Source organism: Polyodon spathula, chromosome 18, assembly GCF_017654505.1.
Source record: "Polyodon spathula isolate WHYD16114869_AA chromosome 18, ASM1765450v1, whole genome shotgun sequence".
NCBI lineage: Eukaryota > Metazoa > Chordata > Actinopteri > Acipenseriformes > Polyodontidae > Polyodon > Polyodon spathula.
Genome location: NC_054551.1, coordinates 34,446,465 through 34,460,940, shown reverse-complemented (window position 1 = coordinate 34,460,940; position 14,476 = coordinate 34,446,465). Strand labels below are relative to the sequence as shown.

General features: G+C 41.8%; 1 protein-coding gene across 3 annotated transcripts in view; it reads right to left on the bottom strand.

Annotated features, from left to right (window-relative positions):
• LOC121330558 (phosphatidylinositol 3-kinase regulatory subunit gamma-like) overlaps positions 1–14,476 on the bottom strand; it is a 107,322-nt gene that overhangs the window by 74,290 nt on the left and 18,556 nt on the right. For all 3 annotated transcript variants that reach the window (XM_041277155.1, XM_041277156.1, XM_041277157.1), the window contains exons 2-3: positions 6,127–6,222; positions 5,551–5,628 (exon numbers count right to left, since the gene is read on the bottom strand). In XM_041277155.1, coding sequence (XP_041133089.1) covers positions 5,551–5,628; positions 6,127–6,222 — 174 coding nt within the window. The remainder of the gene's footprint in view (positions 1–5,550; positions 5,629–6,126; positions 6,223–14,476) is intronic.

Genomic DNA, 14,476 nt, shown 5'->3' with positions numbered 1-14,476 from the left:
TATGCTATCCTTCCATTGGACCTAAAGAACTCTACTGTTAAGAATGGCTTCCAAATGAAACAATGCTATTCCTTGCACGCTTATGACGTTTTGAAAACGGAGCTGTCAACGAAGTGAATGGCAGTCACATGGTTTCAATGTGCATTGATCGTACAAAATACAAAGGAGTGTGGATATAGGGTATTAGAAATGTTTTCCTGATTTGGGCCAGCATTCTGCACCCTAAATTGTAAGTTTGGGTTGAATTTCCTTCTGCATGGTTTAACCTATCTCCATGTGCAACATAAAACAAGACACCAATAAGCCAGAAATAGAGGGGGAGCAGACCATTTGAAGTTGTCGGTGCGTTTTCTTTTTCTTTTTGTAATTGCTTTTCTAATTCTGGTAAGGAATGGATCTGTGCAGAAATAACAGTGCTCTGTGTCGGTAGAAAGCTGTCCCTCTGTTAAACTACAATGATTACAGTCAATGCAGAAAATAGCTGTGAGTTCATTCGCTTCATTCCTCTCAAACCACAAAGACGTCCAGCTCCAGTATCTGTAGCTCTGAACCAGGACAAACCCTTCCTCTTATTCATCTCGTCAGTGCTGCTGGCTCCGGCACTCACTTCTGAGTTATTTAGATAATAAAAAACGAAGAGACAGAAATCTCTTACGGATTGTTCTGACTTCTAACCCAGTGGGAAACATGCTCCTGTTATGAACGATCCCTTGTATAGTACAGAAGGATAATTAAGGTTAGATGACAGTTGCTTTTCTGTCTGAAAGTTTTGAGAGCATTGACAGTTTAATTAAGACAATATACCTCATTGGATCCTCTCTGCCATCAGCCCAATATCATAACGGCATCAATGCCCCACACAGCGGGCATTATCTCCCAGATACTTGGCCTTGTCTTTCATACTTCGCATTCTCAACTCAACTCAGATTGCCTTTTAAATCATTTGCCCACAGTTCAGTACAGCAAGAGTGATGAAAGCCTTGTAACTGTAAAGAAGCCTGGAAAAGGCAATCAATGCATGACTAAAACACAAAATCCCTGTGGTAAAGGTAAAGTGTGGTAAGAAAAAAAGGATAGAAACAGCATAGGGAACAGTAGTCTGGGCACACTGTAAACAGAGTGTGTCCCACATAATTCGTTATTGTACCAATTGACCCATTGTTCTCTGGGTTGTCCTCAGTAAGTTATTTCCTGCAAGGAAACTAGGAAGAAGCAAAACAGGAGCCGAGGTCGTTGCAAACTGGTGACGAGCAGCACTGCCCACTGTCTCCCAGCGTCTACTGCCAGGGAGCTACAGAAGTAAAAGTATTGCCAGCCAGACAAACAGGAGCGGCAGGGACACTGCTTGGCCCCGTAGTGTCTGAGGTGTGAGTCATCAATTTTATTTCCTCCCAGTTCTCTCATTACCACCAGATATAACCGGATTAGCTAATGGGACCCAAGCACACCAGCCCACCGGGGTGGGGGGGTGGAGATGATACAGGTGCAGGTATAAATGAAATTGCAGACAGCGCTGGGATACTTGTGTTTAATTCCATCACGGCGTGGCTGCAGCCCACCATATGAAATCTGAGCCCAGCCCGTGTGTGCAAGCAGACGCACTGACCTCACACGTACTGCGTGCTGAAAGCTGCTGTCTGCTCATGCTCCGGGTTACAGCTGCTGTTAAGGAACAGTGAGAGGGGAACAGTGGGGTGATGGACTAGACTGTCAACTCCAGAGACCTGGGTTCAAATCCAGACAGGACAGTGGAATTATTCTGAGTGGCACTTCAGCCCTCAGTGTATCACAGCCCCAGATAATCACCACTGCAGAGCAGTACTGACCCTCCTTCACAACCCAGACAATCACCTCTGCAGAGCTGTACTGACCCTCCTTCACAACCCAGACAATCACCTCTGCAGAGCAGTACTGACCCTCCTTCACAACCCAGACAATCACCTCTGCAGAGCTGTACTGACCCTCCTTCCACGAGACAGAAAATGACAATTACAACATCTAGCCTTTAGAATTGAAGGCAAATTAAAGGTAAAGTTAAATTGGATGTGACATATTCACAAGCTGCTGGTGTAGGTGTTTAAGAGTCTGATGTTAGGTGGATTACCTCTCAGTTTGACTGTGCATGCCAATGCCATGCTGTAGAGACAAGCTCCACTGGAACAGCCCCCTCCCCACGATCCTGCACACTCAGGCCAGATCTTTTGTTCAGGCTCATTCTGTATTCCTTTCTGCTTCTACAAACATGACTTTTTTTTTTTAATTCATTAACTTGTCACACAGAGCTGCTCTCTTCCTTCCTCGCAGATAATGGAACGGAATTAGAGTCTGATTGCGGAGAAACCACCTATTCAATTCGAGAAATGGCACCGCCAGTCACAGCAGCAATTATTCCTTCGAATCGCTCCCTCTGTCTCGTGTGACGTGTTCAAGCGCTCTTCAGCAGGCCCCCGAGGAGACTGTGCTGGAGACGTGTCTGTACTGAACTGCAGTGACATCTGAATGAACTCCCAGACATGAGGAAATATCATTTGCACTAATATAACTTAAACAGACATCTCAGAATATACTTATATTTTACATTGCTAGTGGCATCTTGATTTTCTGTAAAGCTACTGCAAAAGACGGACGTGTTTGAAAAAGTAAAGACTTTTTGTTGCTTTAAGTTCATAAGGGGTTAATTTGTGCCGAACCGCCCCAGATCCCAGAGAAGGTATCTTTCTCTTCTTATACTGCTGTTTTCAAATGATGAATCAAACCGCATGAAATAAATTTAAAAAACGGTTTTATTTGTTGCAGGAATGAACTCTATGTACATAACATGTACAATAAATAAATGCTTTCCTGATCCAGACATTGTGACAAAATGTTACTGTAACAATATATTCTAGGATGTGACGTCTGAGGGTGGGAAAATTGCTTGTTTCTTTTACAACTCAAAACGTCAATACGACAAAAAACTAGCACTCGTTACAACAGCATCCGATTCATCGGCCCGCTGCTGGTATTATTCAAACCTGAAGATTATGTTAAAGCATGGCTAGGCAAAGGGAGGCGTGCAGCTCCTGACACCAACAATAAGACACAAAACCCTCCCCGATCCACAAGCAGCTGAGAACATGGAGCATCTACTGTAAATCAAAGTCTGTACATTAGGTCTTGAAACAAAAAATACTATCCCTCTTCCTTAATTACAAATGAACCCCTTAATTCACAAGAGTGTTTACGATCCACTGCGTGCTACGCCTAACTCATTTGTGATTCAGATTTGAGCCCGTGAGAGCCTAGTTAAATAGCCCTTGTGTGCAGTCATTTCAAGACTATGATTAACCACTGGGATGCTAAATATGAAAGCTAAAAAACATGTGAGCATGGGGTCCGATTTCACCCCACTTGGGCATTCAAGGGTTTCAGTCAGCTATTGAATGTCCTGCTGCAGACCTCACACAGAGATGCATGCTGCATCCTTATACTCTCTGTCACACTTGACTCTAAAATTACATTAACTTCATGACAAACGCTCCTGTCTATTAAACGCACTGCTCAGTAAATTAGTGTAATAAAAATCAGCTTTGGCAGCAAATGTGCATTTTCCCCAGCTGATTGTAAAATCTATAGCCCTAATAGGTTATTGACTATTGCATGTATGATGACATCACCCTTGGCCAATGAGTGCGGATCACTTAGAGGGAAGTAAGCAGCATGTTCTTTTGTGCAGACTGCTGCTTATCAAGAAGAAGAAGAAGAAGAAGAAGAAGAAGAAGAAGAAGAATGAAAAGAACAACAACATGATGACAGCTACAGACTGCCAGAGTGCTGGAGAAGTCAATTCACCAGCTAGCCAGGTCCTCAACAGCCCTTAATAGAGCTTAGTGATTCAGATGACACAGCTGCAGGGCACACATCCTGCACGACGTTCCCTACCGCTAGCTGCACAATCTGGGGGTGAAGCCAGAAAACTGGAAGATAAAATGAAGGGTTTTTAGATATAACCACAATGGGGCACTGAAATCTAGAAATATTTAATACCTAAAATCCCACAACTGATCAGCTAGACACAGCACCACTTGCCTGAAGTAAAGCAGCTTCACTATGCATCTAACTAGCAGCATACGAGCATTGTTGTATATGGATGGCGCTATCACTGATTAGGGTAATGCTACTGTATCCTATTAACACCACTCTGCTCGCAAGTGAATGGGTTTTAACTTTTAATACAATCTAATATGAAGAAAATGCAGGGCTTTATATGAAAGAATGCCTTCAGAATGACAACGGTATGTCTTTCTCAACCAGTGGAAAAACAAATACAATCATGCGATCGGAGTGACAACTATCATGGTCATACAAATACAAGCTGTGATTCTGTCAGAAGATAGTTAACCACATGCATTTATATACAGAATATCTGTGTGTGTCTGCACTGGATGCAAGCTCCCAATCAGGACTGCAATCACTGCTTTTTTATGATCCACTTCAGCGGCTCTTCTAATAGGACTGTCATGCACTTCTGTAAGCGCGCAGCCCCTCAGCTGGGGCTTCCTTATCAGATACCGATGGAATGGAACAGTTCAATTACTGTCATCAAGCCACACGAAAAAGACCCCGTGCGTTCATAAGGACTGTGGAGGAAATGAGGGGCTGATGCATCGACAGCCTGTCTTGTTGAAATCTAATTAGTGGGGGGCAGTGGTGGAGTGATAAATCTGAAGGGATCAGAGCGCCACTAAAACAGTGATTTTCTTAAGAATTATTATATGAATTTACTTGTACACACTGAACTTCTAGTGAACTTCTAGTAATGTTTCGGCTGTTTTGCAAACCTCCATGAACACTCCCCCACGACTAACCCGGAATTCATGTACAAGCTCAACAGCGTCTGGAGCTCCCAAATTGTGTTCTTGCAGTGCTCTTGCAATGCTGGTCAGATTCAAGAAGCTGTTGAGAAACAGTCCCCTGCTCACAACACACAGTCAAACTGCTCTGGGGGTATGGACAAACAGAGGTATACATGTAGGGCTGCCATTGAATACGCTGCACACCTGCTAAACAATCCTGGGTAATTTACAGGAAATAATACCAGAATATTAGCAAAAAAATAATAATCCTTTTGTCTACAACAACTGAATGTTCAGGGGGCTTTACACACCAAGGCTATCAGCTGCATGTAGTGTTATAATAGAGCACCCCCTTGTGGTACCACTAGGAATAACATTTACCACAGTTCCTTAGTGTGTCTATTCAGGTACTCTTGTATTTGCTGATGGCAAATGTTGATAGAGAACAAACTAAACAAAAACACAACGGCCCATATTAATCAAAGCTATTCTTTCAGAGTGCATGCCGCAGAGAATAAAAGTAATGTTAACGAGTTAGTGAGAAACAGCTTGGGTGGATTATAATACAGGCTCTCATATTGCACGTGTGATTGCAGTTTCTTTAACCGAGTAGATATACTTTAACAGGTGTGCTGCAAAACATTTATTTCAAACCTGTGCACCCCTTTAGAAAGCAAAAAGCAGCACCGAGCAGGGGAGGAGATGTGAGACTCACCTGCATCCAGAGTCTGCTGGAGCTCCGTGCTGCAGGAGGAGCCGGGAGGAGATAGATATAGAGACTCGCCCTCTCCACCTTCCACAAAGAAAACACACAATTATACAGCATTGCATTTCTCAACACAGACACCGTCATGCATTCTGTTAATTACTCTGAGAAGAAACGCAACAGACGTGCCTTTAAACACTCAGTTCTGTAAAAGCATTGTATACCAAGCTTTGCACTGACCTCTTACAGTACATATTTCAATATAATAGAATGAACGCCAAACCTACACTGATCATGACTTTGTCAAATTACAAGAGATTCTGGGAATGCGCATTGCTACAGCATGTGGGCACAGTTCAAAAAGGACTGAACTCTGAGTGTCGGGATCACTGCCTCAGTGTAACCCATTCTGACCTCTGTCTTTCTGCCAGACAGATTAGAATCATTAGCATTGCAATCCTGCGGATCGCTTGGATAAATCAAATGTATTGATTGTTGTATTTGAAAAGGCTTGTCGCTTTAAGGGTCTGCTGCAGTGCCGAATCTCAGGGTGACTGAAGTGTGTGAGACAAACTGATTGCCTACCCGGTCTCTCCAACGCTTCAATAATTCTCATCACCACCACGGGTGCCTGATCCGGGAGAGTAAGCGGCCCTGGGAGATCAGCCTGCCCTAAGGAACCTGTCAAAGGAAAGCACAGAGAAAACACTGAGGACGGGGATCCCAGCGCTGCCACTAAACTGCTTGATTAGCTGCCCGGTGCCCCAGAGGACTGGATCTGTCAAATCCTAACACATGTGGCACAAACCGAATGTCTGATTTCAGGCATGCGAATGAGATCCTTTACTGTACCAAAAAAAGCAGGTCTTAATGCTTATTAGTTATCAATAAAAAATATAAACACACAGGCATGATTTATGGCCGTTTATTAAATTACTGACACATTTATTGATTGACCGATACCTTTAGCCACAGGCCACTTCATTGGGTAAAATTGCACAGTAATAAGCATGTTTTTCTAAGCATGTAAATTATATCTGCTTTGTGTTTCACTACAAAGGCACTTATTGTTATCTGAATTTAAAGGAGTTGGCCGTCTTAAAATGTTCCTTGCTTAGCAATAGGAAAAAAAAGAAAGACAAAGAAAAAAGAAAGAGTGCAAAATGCCATTAGCTATGAAGAACCCATGAGCTGCTCTGGTTAATCATGACTGAAGTCTCTTCAATATGCATGAAGCAGGCAGGCTCATTGAAGTCCCCTGCGATGTTCCTGTGTTAGAAACACTGCATGACAGCTCTCAGCTGACTTAAAACATGTCTCTGGCTGCACCTGCAGTTTTTCTAATCGCTATGGACAGTCTACTCTTGCAACCTATGGCTTTCTAAAAGGGCCAACAACTGGAAGGAAGTTTAATCTCAACCAAACCTACAAGTTAAATAAAAGGTTACATTTAATTAGAAATCAGTCTATTATTTTTTTTACCATTTAGTTTGACAGTTTGCCATTTGGATGCACAAAACAAAAGCCTAGTGCCCAGGCTAACTAACCACTGTGTTTAATAAAGCATAAGAGGGTATATTTACAGCTGCACGGCTCAGCTAACAATAACTGCTCTCTCCTGAACACAGCCGCAGCGGCAGCATGCCTTCTCAGGGCACTGTGAGTGAGCTGGGAGGATTGAACTTGCAGCTTCCAGGCTGAGGACTGTACCGGAGGTCTCAGGAGATTCCATAGCATAGCAACTGAACAGCAGCAAACGCTGGTGAAATCATTCATTATGTGTATTCATAAACCATTCATTTTTCATTGGAATTTGCTGTAACAGTGAAAAATTTATTTTAAAAACGGAATGGAAGGTTTTTATATCTTTAAGTGGTTGTGTGTTTTGATTTCGGGTGGCTGGTTTGGGTCGGTACTGTACTATATGTTATAATGCTAAAACTAGTTTTAAAGCCCTGTCAGACTACTGTATGTGGATTCTAGCTCAGCACATCACAGTCCATACCATCTGCTTGTATACATCCCGGCACTTGGTATGAATGCTTGTGTCATTCTATCTTGATCTCTCTTATATCTACAAGCAGAAAGTCTGATTCTCAGCTTGGTTTCTGTTCTGTGCCCTCTGCGTCCTCCTTCCACAGACTGGCTAGACTAGGGAAAATGTATTCATGATTCAGGGCATCCTATAGCATAGAGCACCCCTTTATAGCATGGAAGCTGTCTGTGTGCATGAGGACTTTGTAGCTGATTACGCAATGCAATGATATTAATGTTAGAGTACATGCTAACATTCTATTCTTTATTCCAATCATTGTTCAGAGACGAGAGACTGTCTAGGAGGAGAATATGCCATCTTACAACAAACACATTACTCAAGCATTCCACAAGGGGGAGCCCTCATTCTCTGTGAAGAAAATAACAAAACTGATGGCTTGTTGCAGCAAGTCCTCACTCATAAAAAATGATAATGTTTTTTTTTTTTTTTTAATTACATAACATTAAAAACTATTGCCATTTGATGAGTATTTATAACCTTTGTTTTTGTTGACAGAATATCTTGTTTCAAAGCTCATGTTAACCAGGTCTTCATAACACTAAACACAAACAAACTGCTTTTTATTTTTAGAATCACCATAATCCGTGTGACTAGTAAATGTGATATTATTAAGTGGGGTTAATACAAAAGATGAAAGCCCATTTTAATATTCTGATATTTACATTTGACTCGCTGAGCAAATGTGTCCATAGGACACAGGAATGAGAAAACGTTTCTACTCACTACTTCTGTCAAACCTGGAGTTTTCCTGGAAGAGTCTGACTGCTAAACGAGGCTTCAATTTGTGACAGCCGAGTTGTTCCCATGTCAAAGGTCAAGAAGGACTGTTGTGGAAGTTTTATTGGAGACAGTCAGCAACTGCTCATCTTTTATGGGGAGCTGCCAGGGAAACGCTAGGCTTGGGGGTTCACATTATACAGCATCAAAAGGCATTGTGGTCCCTACTGTCAGTATAGACAGGTATAGAGTCAGCCCTGCAACTTATAGATGAGCCCTTGGACTTGGCTGAGTGACGCTTGCGAGGTCAAGTGCTAATCAGTACGCCATCTGAGGTTCAGTCAACCCTAATTTGTGGTCGTGTTGTGTTTTTCTCTCGCCCCTCTCACACATGCACGCCATATCTGATTTACCTCTCATACTGATCTCCCAACCCCTCTCCCCTAGACTCGAGCTGTAATCAAGCCTGCCTTTCAACTGCACAGTACCTTCCATCCCCTATATGCACAATCTCTGCTTGGGAACATTCACTTGTAAAGATATTGCTTTTTGCTCTTCCTGCAATTTCTGGGATAGTCTGTTTTTCTAAATTCATCACCTTTTAAGACAGGTCAGAGTTGACTCTGGGTGTCTACGTCAGACAGGTACTGTAGGTGTGCAGGTTTGTTGTATAGATTTCCATAGTTCTTGACCACTTTATCACAGCTGGTATATAACAAATGATTTGTCAACCCTTTTCTAATCACTGCAAAAAATCACAATTCACATTCTACTTCTCATTGCAATTTGACATGCATTTGTGGTTACACTAGGATTATCAGATACGCCCTAATGAATAAAATAATCACATGCCCACAGCTCTGTTAGCCCATTCATTTTAATAGACTTTAAAAAACAACCTTCTATTATAACTGGTGCACAATAGTGAAACCACAACTGCTGTGATGTCAGAAAGCAGAGCTTAAAAAGCCCAGCAAAATGCTCATGAAATGAAGAAAGAGTTTGATGCTCATATTGAAGCTAATGGAAAGACACCCTTTTCTTGACATGTTGTTGAATCATGTGTTAAGCTTGAGCAGACATTGCAGATGCAGATTCTCTTCACAGACAATCTTGATAGCAGGATAAAAAAAACAAAAAAACAGCCAAAGCTCTAGACCAAAAGGTGATTTGGGGGACGCCGGGATACTCGAGCAGTAGCCTCTGGCTGAACCCTATTGCTGCCAAACTGATAAAAACAAATTCTAAAAGAACGAAGAATTAAGTTTTAACACAACGAATGGATTTCAAAATATCAGTGAACAGTTTATGGGTAAGTGGTGAGATTACATACCTCGCCACGGAACGTGGCAAAGCGTTAATGGTGAACGACACAGTGGAAAGCATTTATCAGACACTTCAGCTTGACTTCTCCTGCCAGCTCTTTACACAGTCAATGGACATGCAGGCCTGGGAAAGGCCGCTTGGCAGTGAAATGCCTGCAGTTATATGCGACCGTTTTGTTCCAGCCAATAGAAAGGGTGGATCAGAGGGGTGGAGAGGAACAGGGGCCAGATTCAGCCACATTAAAACATGCCTTTAGAATTAAAAGGAGATTTTTTTTTCTTTCCCCAGCCCACATTCTGCTCTGTCAAATTATTTAATCATCTTTCAACATTTTACAAAGCGATTTCTAAATGCAGGCAGATTGAACTGGCAATGTAAGGCCCTCTCCTGCATGAAATCAACAGCAGCACGATCGAGTCTTCTTGTGTATTCTGTTGTGTGACACTTTAATAATATTGCCTGCTCGTGATGGATCAGGTGCAGTGGTGGGGTTTGTTATGAATAGATATAGTGTTATTGGCTCAATTCATTTACTGAAGATTCAAATATGTGACCCTTATCCAATAAAAGGCAATACAAGCACTGCAGCCCAACACAAGCACTTCCCAAAACCCCAGGTGAACAATCAATGTCTGCAAAGCAACATGTTCAACATGTCCCCCCCCCCCCAAATGTTCAGAACTTTCAGTAACACTTTACATTAGAGTGTCTGTAATTCCTGTGTATTTATATAGTAGTTACTTAGTAAAGTGTGTGTGGTCCAGTGGTTAAAGAAAAAGGCTTGTAACCAGGAGGTTCCTGGTTCAAATCCCAGCTCAGCCACTGACTCACTGTGTGACCCTGAGCAAGTCACTGAACCTCCTTCTGCTCAGTCTTTGGGGTGAGACGTTGTTGTAAGTGACTCTGCAGCTGATGCATAGTTCACACACCCTAGCCTCGTATCTTGTAAAGTGCTTTGTGATAGTGGTCCATTATGAAAGCTGCTATAGAAAGATTATTATTATATTATAAATACATGTGTACTTACACATAATTACAATGTTATTATGCCCAGTTACAATGTACTTTCTGTGTAAATCTTTTTGCACGATGTAAGTACACATGGGTTTGAGAAAAGGATTATGGTTAGGCTTAATGTTAAGGGGGTTAGGGTTAAGTATAGAGCTGGGGTTAGACCGTGCAAGAAGATTTACACATTAACCAGCCCACTAAATTGGTACAGGGATGGTATAGAAGAGCATCAGCCCTTGCCATCGATTCTGGGTATTGTTTTAACACTCTCCCTTCATAAGCTGTGGGTCTGTGTGTCTGTTACTCAGATGCACACACCTTGCCGTAGTGCCAGTCACTGCTCAGTTTATAAGGATATACACAGTGAAACACGCAAGCACTCGGCTGCTTCAACTTCGGTCTAGACCGTTTACGTGTTCTATGGAAATTCATTATTTTTAAATACTATAGTTTATGCTACAGTTTTGGAAAATAATCAGTTTATACTTTTTTTCCACAAGAACAATTTCATTAGGCAGTAGGTACAACCCAGGGTAACTTTTCATTACCGGACCAACTAAGATTGAAACAAAACAGAGAATAAATTGGGTATCACTTTATCTCAGACAGAGAAACCAGTCACTATCCTTTCTACATTCCTTCAGTCTGTGTTTTAAAACCAAATATCTGAAATATACAAGTTTCTACTATCTCTCAGTTATCACGATTTGGGCCTTTGATAAATAATAAATAGCCCCCCCCCCCCATCTTACACCCTCCCTTTAGCTTGATAGCCAAGATAGAACCATAATTGAGTGACTTCTAAAAGAAACACAGCTGAGGTCAGCTTTACAGGGATGGAAATAAGACTCCCATTGCGTAGCAGTTTGATCCATTCCTGGTTTTACTAAGAGTTTAATATGACGCACCTGAGCTTGTTACCCATACACTGTGGCTATTCAAGCTGGTATAGGTGAAACTTCGATGCAATAGAAGTATTATTTCTAGCCCTGGATTTATCAGAGATTGATGGAGACAGAACAAAGATTCCTCATTTCTTCAAAGCCCTGCCCCCGGGGCTACTCTGAATGACTTTCATAACCATCACCCTGATGGCCTCGATCAGCTCTATCACAAATAAAAAAACAACAGTGAGTCACAAAAGGACCTCATTGCAATGCTATACAAATCCAATTAGTTTTAAACAAAGATCAAAGTGGTATCAACTCTCTACCCTGTGTAACATTAGCCTCCAGCTCTGTCTCCCAGTCTTTTGTGTCGCTCTGCAGTGCTATAAATACTCAGAGCAGAGCATGGCCACAGGTGGCACCAGCGGTACAAACACTTAATGCAGAACCGCAGCAACAAGGCTGCTGTCCAGGGGGCTCGGACACTGGGGCACAGTCCCGGTCAGTCTACTTAAAAACAGCACCCTTTTGATTGCTCTTGCATTTCGTAATAAACTCAAAGTCTCAGTGTTACCATTTCTGGCAGAAAACCAGATGTACTTTACAGCTTATCGCATCAGTGCTGAAGTCAAGGTTGATAGCCACTTCAATCCCTTGGACAATATTCCTTTCTTTGTTATTGCATTACAGTGAAGGATCGCTGTATTATTATTATTTTTCATGGATGCAGCAATTTATGCTTCTAATAAGAGACTTTGCTCTTTTAAGTCATAAGCCTTCTCAGCAGGGTTGCTCTGTACAGTCATTTGATTAGTACTGGAGGCGGATTTGTGGGTTGCTGAAGGGAATTCATATGGGCTGCTCCACACCTGACAAGATTAAAAGGTTCTTGCAACAGCAGAAAGCAACCCTTCTAGACGCCAAGCTCCTAATGGTAATAATATCAGAAATGACCATTCATTACTACCACTAACCTGACTGCCAAACAATTCTGCATTAATAATGAGAAAGAAAAGAAAGAAATACAGCCTAACTCTCTTTGTCAGCACTAGGAGTGTCCCCCTAAAGGGAACTCAACTCTCCTTTGTCCTGATGCCCATTTCCCCAGAGGAGTTAGGATAAAACAGGGGTTCAACTGTATTGGAAGAGAGACTACGAAAGAATGAAAAGGGCAACATGCTAATATTGTGACTCTTCCAATGCCTTGTACTCCTTGCGTTAACCTGCCTCTTCAGAATCCATCCTGACATACAGTTTCTTGCAAAGTAGGATCTGCCATAAGGACACAATGTTCCCTTCAGAGCATGTTTTTTCCCTTAATGGACTGTCAATTCATTACAGTAGCTCACCTCGTTTACAAACATTACAAGCAGAGAACAAGAGTAATGAGACTCAATCTATGCATCGTAGAACACTAATGCTACAAGCATGGCCTGTGTTCACTGGTATGAATGCACTTAACCTGAGAACAATGCATCCCTTATCTGCATCCATTTATATGTGATTAGCATGCATTTCCACATGCTCTGTGCAAAGCTAGAACTACCTCTGCATTAATTTGTTTTTGAAGCTCTGCAGAATGACGCTGTTACTAAAACCAAGAGGAGCTTTGTGTGTCTTTACTATACGATCATCTTCCCAACTGAACCCAATGTTACTGAAACATACAATCACAATTACTGCATGAAAGCAATGAGTCTGCAAAGAAGGCTGTTACATTGTAGAATACATTGAGGTATATCTTACGCAAAATAAAACTGTGATCCAAGGTGTCATTTAAGCAGGCATACAGAAATAACGTGAATTATATGAAAATGAACCCCCACGAAATGCTGCAGCTCCTTTTCCAAACCGCATTATTATTATTGCAGTAAACTGTTTTAAAAAACAAAGCAAAGTCTAAATAGTGAAAGCATGGTAATAAATACTTTAGAACTATCGTACAACATGATAAAAACACACACACACACACACACACACACAAAACACATTGTACAGAACAGCAGCTGCATAGCACAGGGATGATAAAGCATTGCTAAGGGTAAAATTATCATGCCGATAAACTTTTATAAGGGAATGGGCAACTAGACTGTTGTTTAAGCCTGTTGAAAATTGCCCTGATAATGGATGCATCAAGACCCTGTGTTGCTCGTTTGCTACTCAAGGCAGTGTGGAACTGTGGAACTTAGATAGAGTATAAAATATCTTCACACCCAATAAAAAGCACAGAAAGCCACCCACTCTCCTTCTCATAAAGGCTCTCCAATCCATCCATTAACACGATCACTGGGGAGGCTGAAGATGGGAGTAGCTTGATGGTTGTTAGTCTGATGGCCTCATGGTGCCTTGGTAGCATGAACCAAGGCTGGACCGGTCATGATGTTAACCCCTAAAACAGACTAGCCCATTTGCCACCTTTAGCCGACAAGCGTTTTCAAAGCCATTAGTTAATGAAAGGAAAATTAATTAGACCAGTCCTTAAACAAGGTGGCCTTCAAACATCTGCAACAACGGCCAGCAGGGAACGAAAGTCCAGCACACTCCAGCCCAAGCAATCAGATCAATGAGACGCCCTTCATTACGAGTCTCAACCCTAGCTGTCAACCGACTGCCAGAGGACATCAGAAAACGCCACCCAAATCAGCTTACTTACAAGGAAAAGTGAACATCAATTGTGATAAAATACAATAGATTGCTGAATCAGCCTTTCAAAATGACCTGAATAAATGCATATGTATTCTTGCCTGTTTATTCGCTATGAGCAATGGTTTAGCCCAAGCAAACTGAGCTTGCCCCCTTCCAGTTTAATCAGTTAATGGCTTTCAACCAATTACTAGCTATGTTAAAATATAACCTACAGCTCTAATGTATTACTGCTGGTAGTTTTGTTGAGTTTGTTTTTAAGGACATTGATGTAAAAGCTATTTGTATAATAGAG